This window comes from Fomitiporia mediterranea, assembly GCF_000271605.1.
Source record: "Fomitiporia mediterranea MF3/22 unplaced genomic scaffold FOMMEscaffold_11, whole genome shotgun sequence".
NCBI lineage: Eukaryota > Fungi > Basidiomycota > Agaricomycetes > Hymenochaetales > Hymenochaetaceae > Fomitiporia > Fomitiporia mediterranea.
Window position 1 is genome coordinate 783,378 of NW_006760396.1, and position 15,208 is coordinate 798,585.

At 43.3% G+C, this 15,208-nt stretch overlaps 3 protein-coding genes across 3 annotated transcripts; 2 read left to right on the forward strand and 1 right to left on the reverse strand.

Annotated features, from left to right (window-relative positions):
• Nucleotides 1-20: 20 nt before the first annotated feature.
• FOMMEDRAFT_148582 (DAO-domain-containing protein) lies at nt 21-2,187 on the reverse strand (the record flags this gene model as incomplete). Its single annotated transcript, XM_007269987.1, has 6 exons — nt 21-342; nt 595-689; nt 744-782; nt 846-1,445; nt 1,498-1,814; nt 1,881-2,187. 6 exons carry the CDS (start codon nt 2,185-2,187, stop codon nt 225-227), a joined length of 1,476 nt encoding a protein of 491 aa, XP_007270049.1. The 3' UTR covers nt 21-224.
• Nucleotides 2,188-2,488: 301 nt separating this feature from the next.
• FOMMEDRAFT_170318 (uncharacterized protein) lies at nt 2,489-7,832 on the forward strand. Its single transcript, XM_007269988.1, has 8 exons — nt 2,489-3,023; nt 3,082-3,939; nt 3,999-4,254; nt 4,308-5,547; nt 5,598-5,656; nt 5,714-6,402; nt 6,455-6,949; nt 7,008-7,832. The coding sequence occupies exons 1-8, from the start codon at nt 2,650-2,652 to the stop codon at nt 7,531-7,533; spliced, it is 4,497 nt and encodes a 1,498-aa protein (XP_007270050.1). The 5' UTR covers nt 2,489-2,649; the 3' UTR covers nt 7,534-7,832.
• Nucleotides 7,833-13,184: 5,352 nt separating this feature from the next.
• On the forward strand, nt 13,185-14,795 carry FOMMEDRAFT_22819 (uncharacterized protein). Its single transcript, XM_007269763.1, has 6 exons — nt 13,185-13,422; nt 13,482-13,537; nt 13,589-13,663; nt 13,714-13,935; nt 13,986-14,441; nt 14,502-14,795. The coding sequence occupies exons 1-6, from the start codon at nt 13,236-13,238 to the stop codon at nt 14,709-14,711; spliced, it is 1,206 nt and encodes a 401-aa protein (XP_007269825.1). The 5' UTR covers nt 13,185-13,235; the 3' UTR covers nt 14,712-14,795.
• The last annotated feature ends 413 nt before the right edge of the window (nt 14,796-15,208 follow it).

Here is a 15,208-nt window from a genome sequence, read left to right on the forward strand (position 1 = left end):
CTTATGCTTTGCCTCTCCGTCAGAAATAAATTTCTCGCGTCGTAGTATACATGTATATTATCCACTAAATGTTCACATTCCTGAACTTTTTACTGAGTTTTTATGTCAATCTCCGTTAAATGCGTTCAAATCCCCAACGTTCTTTCCTCCGTCCATTCTTTTTCTACAAACCCACTTTTAACCGCAGTTATTATTCCAAATTCCATTCTCCTTTGTCGATGTCATCACGCCAACTTCCGAGTCCACGTAAGATACCGCTTCGGTAGCCACTCGGGCACAGTCCAGTTGTCGCGTGGTGTATCGGAGAGGTCGTGTAGTATGAGAGCGGTGACGGCTTCCGCACTATTCATGCGAATGGCAGGATGTGTGCGTTGTATGTATGGGTGTATGTGTATGTTCGGATGTTTATGTTTACATATGACGGAGCAGGGCGCATCAGAATCCAATTAGGTCGGTGCGTTTCAGTGATCGGCGATCAGACCGACGCGATGGCGCGAGTCGTGGTGAGTGTGTAAATTTTTGCATGAAAACAGAAATGAAAATGGTGTGCATTTGAGGTTATTTAATTGATGGTTGGATGGAGGAGAAACGCACCAGGCGAAAGTACGTGGCATACCGTGCCCTGTGTACCCTGCTGAGATGTATTGGCCTTTGAGCTCAGAGCCGTCTGGGGTGAAGACTGGCCCAACCTGTAATGCCTCGTTTAGCATAAAAGTACTGTTCTATGAAGGAGATATACTTACGAAAGGGTCGCGCAGAGATGTGAACCCCATAATTCCAGTCTAGAAATGGATAGAAAGAATATGAATACGGCTGCAACAGTGAATGCGCACGCATATACGCACCCACTCCCTCTCGGGCTCATTCCCCTTCTCGTACTTCCCAGGGAAAACAGCAGGCAAGAACTCTCTCAATATCTTCCCCACTTTCGGATTCACAGTACTATCATCCGTCGTACCAATTTCGTATCCACCTATCGCTTCGCGTCCGCCTCCTAAAATGATTAACGGATGCGCTTTGTCGTGGTTGGATTTGGGTGGACGTGGGAACCAATATTCGTAGTGGGAGTTCCCGCCCCAGGAGGCGCGTTCTTCGTCTGAGATGGGGACGGTGGCGCGGGTTGCGATGAGTTGGCCTCGGGTGGGGACGATGCCCTTTGGGCCGGCGAGGAAGGGGAGGAGATGGGAGGCGTAGCCGTTTGTTGCGTGTAGGACGGTTGTGCAACTTATGGACCCGCGTGGAGTCGATAGTGTCCATCGCCGCTCTGAATTGTTTTTTGAGTTGGAAGGAGAGATTGAGGTGACTGGTGCGGAGGTGAAGAGAGATAGTGAACCGGATGAGGAGGAAAATCCTGCTTTGGCGAGATGGAAGAGCTGAGTGACGACTTTGAGTGGCCAGACGTTGTGTGCTGGACTTCGCGTCGCTGGGTAGGACGCACCGAATTTCTAGTCGTAGATATTGATTAAGCTAACTCATAATCAAAGTTGTCCCACTCACTTCATGTACTTCCTCTTTTGTGAGAAACGTAACTGTACTAACGTCCAAACCTGACTCTTTTGCACGTTCATAGTCAACGCGCACACCCTCGAGTTCTTCGTCAGTAAAACAAAGTTGGATATGTCCGCCTGAGACGAGGTCGACTATGTCTTCTAGTCTGTTTGCTTTGATTATTTCGACTAGTGAGTCTGCGGAGTGATCTTCGAGTGCAAATTGTTTCTTTGCTTCTTCGACGCCCATTTCTTTTGCAAGACGGGCGAAGTCTAGGAAGGTAGCTGGGGTAAGGTGTCCGCCATTTCTTCCTGTAGCTCCGGAGCCTAACGAAGTTTATGTTTAAATTTCCCTGACATTTGGTGTTGCTTATCTTGGACGAAATTACTTACAAAAATCTCGCGCCTCGAGAATTACTACTTTCTTCTCAGGAGCAGATTTAGACAAATGGTAAGCCGCGGATACTCCGGTGATGCCAGAGCCGATTATGCAAATGTCCGCATCAGATGTGATTGGACCTTCACTTCCCTCCTTTGCGAGTGGATTTACTTCTTTGGAAGGATGCAGCCAGAACGAATGCGTGGAATTCGGTACCGGTAAGGATGCTGGTGAGTCACGGAGGTGATGTGCTGCTTCAAAGAAGATTTGGTGCTCGGCGTGCTCATTGAGAGGGACTGGTAGATCTGGGCGATAAGGCATCCCTGATACTAGGCGGCGAAGTGCAATGACGGAGCTAGTAATCCAAGTAGCAAACATGCGTCTATCTCTGTCAAGTCAATGATCAGCATTGATATCTATCTATCTATAAATGGAGCACACGTTTGCACGTGCGTCATCATCCCAGTTCGAGTCACGAGCACAGCGGCAATGGAGAGGACTTGTCATTAATGCAGCAATCTACGCTCTTCTCCCTTCCTCCACCACAGCCGCCTACTTAACTTATTCTTTACACATCCGCGACACCCGTACTATAGCTCTACTTTATTATCCTGAATTTAGTGGAGTCGCCACCCATCCCACGACTTCACAAATTGCTTATCTGTCAGTGCCCGACTCGGTTCCGCGAGTAGGCACTCTCTTCAACCGCAGACGTCCAGCGACCGCCAGGGGCTTCGACTGTGCCCTACGCCGTCGCAGGATTAGTTGCGGGCTAATCTGTGCATGACTACGCTCCATGTCCACTTTACTCTCAGAAACCAGCAGGCCTTCCAGCGCCTGCTTGATGCCTCCCGTGCTGCCGCCAGCGCGCAGACCAACCAAGGACCCGCCCTGAGCTCAAGTGGAGGTCGTTCATGGAATAAACCCAGTCCGTTATCAGCTGCTGCTGGAAACCTAGCAAACGTGTGTGACGTCAACGCGCGAGATTGGCTCGGACGCACCGTCCTCCATCTCGCGGTGTCTTCGCTCGACCCGGCGGCATTCGAGTTTGTCAAGCTTCTCCTCACTCATCCCAAGATCGATGTCAATATCGCAGATCGGGAAAGCCACTGGACACCGCTTCATAGAGCGCTATATGCGGGAAACCTTCCAGCGTCGTGAGTACCGGTTCGTTTCAAGGCGCGAAGTGTTGCTTATCTGGCTCTTCCCCCTCAGCGTGCTTCTACTTCAGCGCGGCGATATTGACGTGTCACTTAAGGATTACGAAGGATATACTGCATTTGACGTTTACAATTCGAGCGTTGAGGGTACAAAGCCGAGCAGCACAGAAGCCACTGATCTGTACACTTGGGGGACGAACAGGAATGCCGCACTTGGCGTCGTTGATGGTGACGATCGCACCTTTCCGGAGTTGGTTCCCATTCCACCACAAAGAGAACATGCTGAACCCCAGAAGCTCTCGATAAAGGAGCGGTTTCAGCCAATTCGGGCCGAACGTATTGATATGGCTAAATTGCATACCGCAGTTGTCACTTCAGAATTTCGTGCAAACCTCCGTATATGCGGTTTTGGAAGTGGTGGCCGACTTGGGTTCGGGAGTGCACAATACATCCAATATGCACTCGCACCTCTGAAAGAGCTGTCTTCTGAGGCACAGATCGTTGATGTTGCTCTTGGCCAGGATCATACTCTTGCGTTGACAAAGACTGGTGGGGTCCTCAGCTGGGGTCTAGCTCGCTTTTCCCAATTGGGGTACGCTCTTGATGCCAGTCAGACCATGCAAACCGCTCCACGGCGCATAGTCGGTCCGCTGAAGAAGGAACACGTCATTGGCATTGCTGCATGTCGGACCGCCTCCGCCTGTTGGACGCACAACGAACTCTTTACTTGGGGAACCAACGGAGGTCAGCTTGGATATGATCGCACCGGGACGCCCGTTCAGGTCCTCCCGAGGCGCGTAACTCAGATTACACTTCCCGTTGTCGATGTTGCACTATCGGATGGTGCGATGGCAGTCCTGCTAGCAAATCACGATGCTCATTGCTTCCATAACGGACGCACCTTCAAGATCAAGTACGTGCTATTTATTTATTTACTAACCTGGTTTTGTTTTGCTTACCTAATAAACTTAGCTTTCCGACGCAGAGTTTTCCTTCGGAGATCCAGGTGTATAGGCCGCCAATGAGTCAGAACAACGCTAGTATTGCGAAGGTCGTCAGCTGTGACACTACTTTTGCTGCGCTGTCATCAAACGGCGAAGTGTTTACCTTCAACCTCAATCCTCCACCCTCTACTCCAGCTGCAGACACAGGACCATCACCTGGAAAGAATACAGGCGTGAATGTGAGACGTATTTGGGCGCTTCGGAAACAGTTCACCGCTGTTAAGGCAAGTGTTATTCAACTATGATTCGCGTTTCAAAATCTCACTTTGGTGTTTAGGATGTCGCATTGGGGTCAGATGGTACTATCGTGTTATGCACCGAGTCCGGACACGTCTATACTCGTGGCCGCACGAATAAAACATCAAAGTTCACTCGTGTACCGTTTCTTCAAAGAGCAGTGGCTGTTGCTGCAAGTAGCGCCGGCGCCTTTGCTGTGCTGAAGGCAGAATGTTCACCTACTCCGATATATCTAAGAGGTAACTCGGTTGCCGAAGATATGGATAGGGTTCAACCGTATTTCTCGTCCTTCGGAGAACATGAGAGGCAAGTGGGTTACAGCTCAGATGTAGCAACTCCACCATCATCTGGAGGACATACGGAACCTCCGCAATCAGCATCCGACGATGCTAGTACGGAAGTCGACGACGACACGGAGGAAGCGCCTATCAAGCGGGACATCAAAGTGCTCATGCGGTTGCTTGAGTTGATCAAACGTGATGCACTAGCACGAAGGGTAGAAGGGAATGGAATCTTCGAAGGTGCAAACCTGGGACATGGTGCAGATCTTTTCATCAAGGTCGACTCTGGATTCGAATTTCCCGTTCATCGCGTTATCTTTTCTGCACGCTCGCGAGTCATGAAAGGTGCACTTCTAGGTCAGGTTGTCAAGGATTCTGATGGGAGGACTCGATTGCAACTAGCTAAAAGTCAAACTGGTTCTTCTCAACCGGTTCTACGGCTCTTAGGAACACATCCTCTTTCTGCGCTGATGCTCGCGGTTTATCTTTATACTGACGATATACCTGCTATCTGGGACCGGCGAGTTTTCTTAGCGATCAGTGACAAGTTTGTGGAATGCATGGGAAAGTTAACAGCGACTGATATTCGGAATGAACTCCAGAAACTTGCAACGCTACTTCATCTCCCTGCTCTTGCTGATTCACTGAGCGCTCCTGTGAAGCGTCCACCAGCCGAACGGCTGGCCGCTGATTTGAGAGCGTTACTCGATAGTGCGCAAAACGAGGCATCTTGGAATTATGATTCTTCAGGAGCGCATCCTGTCGCTCCGGATACCATCTTGGAGCTGGCGGATGCACATATGTATTGCCATTCTATGATCTTACGGGCGCGATCCCCGTTCTTCGCGGATTTCTTCGATGATCCGGATTGGACTATAAAGCGTCGACGGCCGAACAATGCGCTGGCGGTCAACTTGAGGCATGTGGGTCGGCGCTCCATGGACTTCGTAGTAGGGTACATTTATGCTGGTGGAAATGAAGAGATATTTGACGTACTAGGTAACTCTAATTCTAATACGCTCATACGGACTATGCTGATTTGGATATAGATTTCGCAGACACGGCCGATGATGTAGTCGAGTTTATGTTTGAAGTCATAGATATCGCAGTATGTTATTATTTTTTAGAATCTGCCTCCGTGCACTTACATATACATGACAACCAGGGCGAGCTTCTTTTGGATCGTCTTATTCTCATTTGCTCGTCTGTCATCCTTCATTTCCTTAACATTAACAATGCATGCTCGATACTATCGGAAGCTTCACATTTCTTCGCGGATCAACTGGTCAAGAGCATACAAGGCTACCTCTCGCGTAACATCGAGACCTTGTTAGAAAGCCGAATGCTCGATGATCTTTCGGAACAGCTAATTCGTCAACTCTCATTGTTTGTTCGTGATCTTCAAGCTGAGAAGTCACCCATGTCGCGCACAGGAAAAGTGGTCGAGAAAGCTTTGGAAGCTTGGAAAGACTGGCTTGTGTTACAGGATATTCCGCAACCTATTATTCCTGGGCGGAGAACGACTCCGGGAGCAATTCGCCATTCACCTAAATTGTCACCATTAGCGACTGGTTCGACAACAAGACGGATTCGAAGGCCATCCGGGGAGCCGCTGTCCAGTTCGTACAGCCCACCCATTGAACACCGACTTGGGACGACGCCTCTGTCTGCACCTATTCGTGATGCGCCCGCAGAAGTGTCCGACGACATTTTTATCATGGATGATGTACGGGACGAGATACCACCTATTAGCCTACCTGCCGCGCAGGGGAGTCCGAACGTTGGTCCTGCGAGAGGTCCGCAGGCTCCTGCTTCGGGGACGTATAGTCCGTGGAAATCTCGTGTTGCCTCGAGGTCAGTAATTTCATACACATTTTTACGGCACAAATCGCTGATAATCTATTAGTAAACCGGATCTCAGAACCATCATGGCGGAGGCAGAGGGCCAAAAGACGGTGCCAGCTTCGACGACTCCGCCGGGACAACCCCGTATCATTGGTTTCGACGCACCGAGTGCAGGACCGTCCTCATCGGCGCATCGTACGCCTCAGAAATCCGATACAGCCCAATCTTCGCAGCCAAGGGCGGGTCCAAGTTCTCCATGGAGGATACCCAAAGCCGAACCTGTTGCGGGTAGTGGGCCGTCAGCTATGCCGGGTAGTCCAACGCTTGCCCGGAAACCACTAGAATTGCAGACCAGCCCTGCACCTTCAGGTTTGACTCGCGATCTCCGGGAACACCAGGTTTCGGGGGCCAGACCACCAGTGGCACAGACACCTTCCAATGCTCCTCAAGTTGGACTTGCTATGCTCGGTAAAGGCAAGGCTCCCTTAGGCCCGACTTTCACACCTACACGCCAGGCTTTGCCTGTCAGCGCGACCCCCATGATTCGGAAAGTTTCGTAAGTCTCGTTTACTCTAGCCTCCAATATGAAGTGATGTTAACAAATTTCGGTACAGAGAGGGAACGGCTAAGGCTTGGGCGACCTTACCAGAACCCACTCCAGAGCCAAAGCAGGCGAAACCCGCGGGCACAACTTCATCTACCTCACCTCCGTCCTTCCTAGCCATCCAGCAGCAGCAGGAAGATCAAAAAGGGGGCTCTTCTCGACCAAAGACGAGTCTACTTGAGATACAACGTGAAGAGCAGGCACGGGCTGCAGAAGAACTGGCGATACGTGAAGAGATGGAGTTCATGCAGTGGTGGGCTGCTGAGGAGGAACGCATACGACGTGAGACCCAAGCTCAACCCGGTCCACCTGTTGCCGGGCCTGTTGGCTCTCGAAAGGGAGCCGGCAATAGACCGAGGGGTGCAAAGAAGCTGGGTCAGAAACCTAAGGCTTCGATGACTTTCAACGCCCCTAAATCTGGCCAACCTGGTGGGGAAGGAAGGAGGGTAGATAAGGTGGGAGAAGTCGTTGCAGGCGAGCAGAAGATGGGTAACAAACCGAAGCGTGCGAGGCCCAAGGCGAATTTGAATCCGTAATTCGAATTCAAATATGCTGAACGCGGTACGGCCGGATACAATTGCTAAATGAGTTTTGTGAGTCCTAGAACGGTCACTCCATCCCCTTTCTTCGTAAGGGCGATTTCGAATCCTTGATGTGGTTTTTGGGTGAAATGGGCAGAGCTGTTGCTGATCGTTGCAGACAGTCTCATGCCACTTACTTATCTTGTTACATCCATCTGTGTAACGAGCGGCAGATCATCACAACACCATCGGACATATATATAGATTATAATTTATGTTGTATAACTTTTGCATGTAATTTATATAGTGGTTTACTTTATTGTACTGATATACTTCTCGAGCGGCTTGCTTACTGGCGATTTGTATTCGTTTGAGTCGATTCTACATAACGGATACATATTTCGCATACCACTTGATTCGACAGCTAGATTAGACCTAGGCACAAGAGAATACTGAACAGCTTTACTTCAAGTTATCACGTCCGAGGAGTTCGATAGGTTTTCAAAGCACAACACTCTGTACACTTTGCTCATCTCCACATCTCCACTTTAAATTTGCATGCACATAGACTTAGGTAAGGAAGAAAATATCAAATTAGTGTATGTTTACACCCCACGTCAGAGACTCAGGGTCGTCCACCTTCTTGAAGCTTGTCACCCATTTCCAATTACATGTACCTGAAAGATAAGGCGGAAGTTAGGGTGGGAGAAGATGAATAGGTGCATTTTGAAATTGAGAGTGTTCTTATTGATCCTAACCTCTGCATGAACATTATCCCTCTGTCTTACAGTTCTAGACTTGTTTGTTATTTATTTTATAATATTAATATCTACTAGCCATTTTCAGGTCATTTCTATTGGCCTTTACATTTATGATGATTGTGTTAGTTATATACAAAGTAGCAGAGTACTGGAGAACTTTGGTTGGCTTTAACAATTTATACTTGTAACAGTACTTATTCAGGATCAAGCTGTCTCCTTTACTGTGTGAGTACATATATATGTATATATATTATGAGAGATGTTTTCTAATACACATTGTTCAGAGTAACAACTGTTAGCATTACTCAGATCATTTTTTACCTTGTGAGGAATATGTAAGGAATTACCATATACAATAGAATATGTATAGAATCTCTACACCAAAAGGGTGCAATGTTAAGCTTGGCTTGACACCTAGTCCACACTATATATACTGATAAATGTTTGTGTCCTACTAGTAACAGAATAACTCTAAGGTTCCAGGTCCTGGATAGAGTACTAGGACAATTCAGAGAGACTTTATACCTTTTTCTTCTAGAATGTACAATACTGATTCATATAAAGAAGGGTGTAAAATACAGTTTAAATGAGAGAACAAGCTATAGAGTGTGTACTATTAAGGAAATAGAGTTTTTGTCTCTGGAAGGGGATTTAGGAGTATAGTACTAAGGTAATATGACCCTAGATAATCTACATGTACACTAGTACTTATATCTATTAGTTATTAAGAAAAGTATATTATACTCTTTATTTTTTATAGCTACTTTAGCTATTCAATCACATAAGAACATTAAACATATATAAATCCATGACTCATGAGTAATGAGTCCTAACTTAACTAATACTATTCTACACACAATTATTCTCTAGACAGATATTCTGGAGCACATTAAGGTCAATATTGAATACCTAGGTTAATTGTTAGTTAATAAGGTCTGTTGAGATAATTGTAGAAGAGTGATTGTTGGTTTCAATCTCCAACTGTTGTACAGTATAATACTTTTACATAACTACTGTTATTGTCAACTGATTTAACATCCAGTTGTTCTGACTCATTCAATTAATGAGTTTACTAGTTTCTGTACTACTTTATACTATACAACTTCCTTATAAAGATCATATAAAGCAAGGTCTATAAGTATGCTTGCTCAGAGGAAAGTATTATACAAAAAGTCTGCACCTACAATTATAGGTTTTCTACTCTGTGAGTGACCAAATCTAGACATATACATAGTATACAGATTAACAAAGGATAACATGAGTATATTACAGAAATTGTTAACATTGTTATGTGTACAGTCTGCTCATAAACTGTTAAGACTACTGTTTTAGTGTTTTCTAAGATATGTGTATACAGTGAAACCTGTTAATAAGCATACTTGTAGTTTAGCATTTCCTCTCAATAAGTATGAAAAATTTGATCCACCAAGTTGGTAGGTAGGAAAATAGAGGTATATTAAGCATAAAGGGCATTAAGTATTAAGCATTAAGGTGTGAGATCAAGAATATGCTTAATTAAAGGAAATTTTGGGTCATGTAACAGTACAGATCTTGACCCAGAGAGAGCCACTTTTTGTACAGGCCACCTCCATTTTGTAAAATAAATGCATAATGTAATGAAAACCACTATTAAAACTTATTGATCATCATGTCTGAGGAGCTTGGATGTGCACAGAACCCAGATGGAACACTCAAGGATGCTAGTGAAATTGTTTTCACTTATTCTAGAGAAGCTTCCCCTGTCAATCTCTCAGCTCTGCTTCCAGATATCCATGCTTCCACTAGTATTCATCCACAAACAAGTACAGTCAATGATACATCTCTACCAAAGGATCCTGCCCATGGTAAAGCACCAAAGTTGAAGCATCAAAAGCTATACAGAGGCTGTCCAATTGCTTTCAAAGCTCAATGTGCTCTTTCAGAGTAAGATTGGTGCTGAGTTTACTGAGGCTAGAGCACTTTTTCCAAAGCTTACAAGAAACCTATGCAAGAAAATAAATAGTTCTCTTGAACAGACTAATATTTGGTCATTTTTTAAGTAGACAATGTATTATTGAGTTATGTACTACAAATAAGGAAATTTTATTACTTTACTTAAGCTACTGTCAACAAGCATAACCTCTTATTAAGCATGGCCTCACTTGTCCACAGTAGGTCATGCTTAATGACAGGTTTCACTGTATATGTATATATTGTGTATCATCCCTAGTATAGAGTATATATATATAAGGTTATTCTGACCTTATACAATATTATTGTTACCTTTGTGTGTTACCCCTTGAGCTATTAGTATGATTCCTCACCAAACAGGTTATGAGCCTTGTGTCTAACTGTTAGAAGGTTATGTAAGAGGCTTAGAGGGATTACACAAAGAGGGGGGATAGTAGACTTAGCTTACTCTCTAGCTTTACTTTATTGTCCATTAATTAGTTAGTCTATATATACTACATAGGTATGTCTCAGATGTAGAATGTATGATAGAATGTATTTTATTATTACTTGTCATTACTTGTAATGTAGTTTATATTATCTGAGACATACTCTTGTTCTGTTAGTATAGTGTTTACAAGCAATTTAAATAAGACATACTAGGCTAGTACTTCTTATTTGAATTCTTCCATTATTATTATACTTGTACTAAAATATATTTATCTTAAGACTTATAGGTAAAACAAAAGCACAGAAGTTCCCTTCAACATTCTATACTGTCATACTTATTATATGTGCTTGAGTTTCTACAAACTCTCTGATTGTCAGTTCAGGGAGTGTAGTATTAGTAACAGGGAAATTGTAGAATAAAAACATGACAAACTCTGTAGTATTAATAGATATTAATACATTAAGAGTGTACAGTCAAAACTAATTAAGGCTCTGTTTGTCTAAGGAAGCTTTACTTTGTATAGTTACAATCTTGACAATGAATCTTGGATGACTGTTAACAGATAGTACTAAGTCTGGAATCTAATTGTATTTACACTTGTCCAGTCTAGGGTTGTAAACTGGCTGGTAGGGAATGACAAACAATACATTATAGTCTAGCTAACAAATGTATAAGCTATAGTATATAGTAATAAACAAAAAGGAGACATTCAAGACTAACTTAGTAAATTTTCCTGTTAGTAATAATGTTAGATACACTGTATCCTCTAGAGACAATAGAGTTGAGAGTGTTACAGAATGTGTTAGTAATAATGTCCCTAATTCTCTCATGTAATAAGAGAGGCATTGTATTGTTTGTCTAGGCATAGTAAGAGAGGCTTGATTGTGTATATAAGTAAAGGATAAATTTCTTTTGAAATACATTAGTTAAAGAACATTTATATATTATGGTAGAGATGCTTTACAGGAGGGAAGCAAGTATTGTACTAGACTTCTGTATATTTACATAATATTCAATACACAACAGGCAAGAATTCTCTAGATTACTAATAGAAGGATTGTGATATTTGGAAATAAAATAAGGATGAACAGTATCCTACCAGATAGACCTTTAAGTTTAAGTAGTAAAGGAAAGCTAATAACTCTTAGAACATTATGAGTACTCTAAAATACATTAATTAAGAAGCAGCCTGTCTGTTATAGCAAAAGTACTACTCTACAAGTCTATACTATATAGTAAACATTACCTAATACTTCTGTGAACTTGGAAAGTGAGAGTAGTATTAGTCACACTACAGTCTATGAGTAGGTAAAGTACTTACTTTTATTAGTATAGTATTGTAGTATTGTGAAACTAAGGAACCAGGAGTATTAGTAACTAAGATAGTAATCTTCTTCAGAGTACTCAGGTTTCCTAGGCATCTTAGTCATTTAATAGGTCATAATAAGATATATTTATTTTGGCTAGTACTCTAGTACTGTCAAAAGACAGGGGCACATATGTGTGCATTTCTAGACTTTATAATAGAGAAAGGAGATTTGTAATAAAAGTACAGAAACATTAATGAATCCAGGCAAGGGTTTTCTTCTAGAGTCATCTAACACTACTATACTATAGTTGTACTATTGTAAAATCAGTACATGTGTACAAAAACTGTATATAGTTAGAAACAGTTTTTATACAGCTTTAAGTAACTATACAGGCAAGTACCTTAGTATAAACAAGGCACATAAAAGTGATCAACATTAAGCTACAAACCTAAATCAATACATATTAGATTATATGTAACTCTCACATAATTTCACATAACACATCTTAACATAATCCTTCTGTAGTAACAATACAGCTAAGAAAGGAAGGAGTATTTCTGGAAGGTTTACACACATACACTTATAAGGTTGGGAAAACATGAACTCAACCAACCTGTTACATCAGTCACAGCACAGCCACATACTACTTTTGGAAGGACCCTACAGCAAAAATTTCTAGGTCAGAAAAAATTGACTTTGTTTTATTAGCTCTAGCAAGTTCAAAACTTATTCAGATACAATTATTAATGTCTAAAGTTAGTTTTTAAACAGTTATATAGTGTTTGTTCAACTTTCTAAGTGTTTGGAAAAAATTACTTTAGAAAATGCTGACAAATGTATTATTATTAAAACAATTACATAATGTTTGTATTATATAAGCGGCAAAAATCTGGGTCGAAAATTTTCAAGTAGTGCTCAAACTTATAGAAATGCAATTTTAGACCATTTTAACAAAAAAAGTTTTCTTAGGAAATAAAAAAATTTGTACTTAATATTTTTGAAAAATAAAAACATACATTTGTAGCTACAGATGTCCTCTACAATTCTATGTTGCCCAAATATTCATTTGAGGTTATTTGAGGAAGTTATTTCGTCCATCATTGTATAGCCCAAAAGAGGCTAGTACTGCCGCGTCACAGTTGGTTGAGTTTATATTTTCCCAACCTTATAACGGCATAGATATGTGGCACCCCTTTTCGTCAAGCTTCCCCTGCAAACACCTCATTCTTGTCCATTCTGTGGCATTGTACTGTTTATTCTTCTACCATGAATACATTGATTGAGAATGCGACTCCCTCTGATTTATCAACAGCACCACACAGTCCTTCTGACGATGGAAGTGACTCCTCTGCTGCCACCAACGAGTGGACGTCCTCGTCTCAAACCGCAGCCACATCCCTGATAGGGCCTTCTCATTCTGGAACAGGTGAAAAGGCTCATAGTGCCCTGTCCAGTACGTGTAGATTATCTTCATCCTGTTCCCTTAGCAGATCTAACGTTGCTTTCTATTAGCTGTCTCCGGTCAACTTCAGAAAACGCTGGATGATTTCAAGGATCGTGTCATCACTGTGAGTGTTTCGAGCCTACTCAATCCTGCTAATACTGACTACTGGATCTAGTACTTCACAATGCCCTATGCCCTATTCGATAAATTGCGGGCTGCTGAATTAAAGGACGTTATCGATTCCAAGGAGGTTCGTTGTCTCTTTGATCCGGTGTAAACGAATTTCCCATAGCATATTAGGTGATTACAAGGACTGATGGGACCAGCCAGATGGTTTATATCTGCCGAGCCTCGACTGTCGAAAGCCTTCCGAAGGACGAGGTTGACATGGACTGCGATAGGTTGAAGTCCCTGAGTGCAGAGTACCAGTCGTTTGTTGTCTATCATTGTTTCTCAGCTCTCCATCGATTGGACAATAACTATCGATTCGGTCACATTACAGCTGGAACGAGGACCATTAGCGTATGTGTTTCTAGCCTACACTGTGCTCGTTATTCTAACAGCTATATTAGTTGGAGACATCTCTAAATTTGTTCGGAAAAGGCTCTAGTAACTATGACAACAGCTTTGGTGCTGTCATATCAGTCGACTTTCGGCCTGCGATTGTGTTTGAAATCACCTATGTTGCCACCAGAGATAATACATACAACTACAAAGTCTCTGAGGAGCATGCTGATCAGTGGTTTCAAGATTACAACATGGCCCAGCTGTTCCTGTCCTTGGTGGTGGTTGAAAAGCCGATTCCTGGTATGGCACACAAACGGACCAAGGCACAACACACGAAACGGTTGAGTGTACCAGAATTCAGCAGCTTACAAATGGTCGATCACGAGGATTTCATGTTCTCTGGATCTGGTCCAACGTCAGGTACATACATTGGCCACATAGGTGTTGCTTTCCACATGCACTGGCGAGTTCCGAGCCCAGATAAACCTGATACCTGGTGTGATGTTGGCCATTACGGTCCGGTATGTGATAAATAATATTATTTTGATATATTGACGGCTTACTTCTGCCATTTACAATAGACGCCATTCCTCTTTAACACAGGCAGAATAAACAAGGATTTAGAGGAACGTGTCAAAGAAGTACGCCAAACGCTTCACTTGCCCAGCACGTTTGTGTTAGAATTCGACAAGAATTCTGTGGAAAAGGCATACAGTGAAGCTCTTCTTCGTGCCGCCTACTCCCGCGCATCCTACGCTCAAAGCAACGGCAGTGTTGAAGGCAGTGGCTAGAAGTCCTCTATTTTGACATAGTGTAGTCATGTAGTAATCGTTTACTTTATTACAGTACTTGTAAGCATTTACTATACTCTTAAACAGTGACAAAGGGGTCATAGACTCACATAAGGCGATTGTAAAACTAGCTGGATGACCAACATAAACACGTGATGTTGCTTGCCTTCACCTCGTAAATGTAATAACCAAATCTACCCTTCGTCTCCTGAGCTCAGTAGTACTAGAAAATCTAATCCATGCTATCTATGCATTCAAGTCTGCATTTTTCTATCTGTGACTAATCAACAGCCTTAGTTGATGAGGACAGTGAATCATTGTTTCCAGCCAGCATTAGACACAGTGTCAATGCTTGCATCCGAGGGTATGTCATAGGTCTGACGTGCTGATACTCCTCCTACTAACGAGCTCTTTCTTCAGTACTTGTAGGCACGGAGGTGTACAAGCGTGTGAAGGGCTGCAGAGGTAGCAGTCGAGGAAGCAAAAATGAAAGAAAA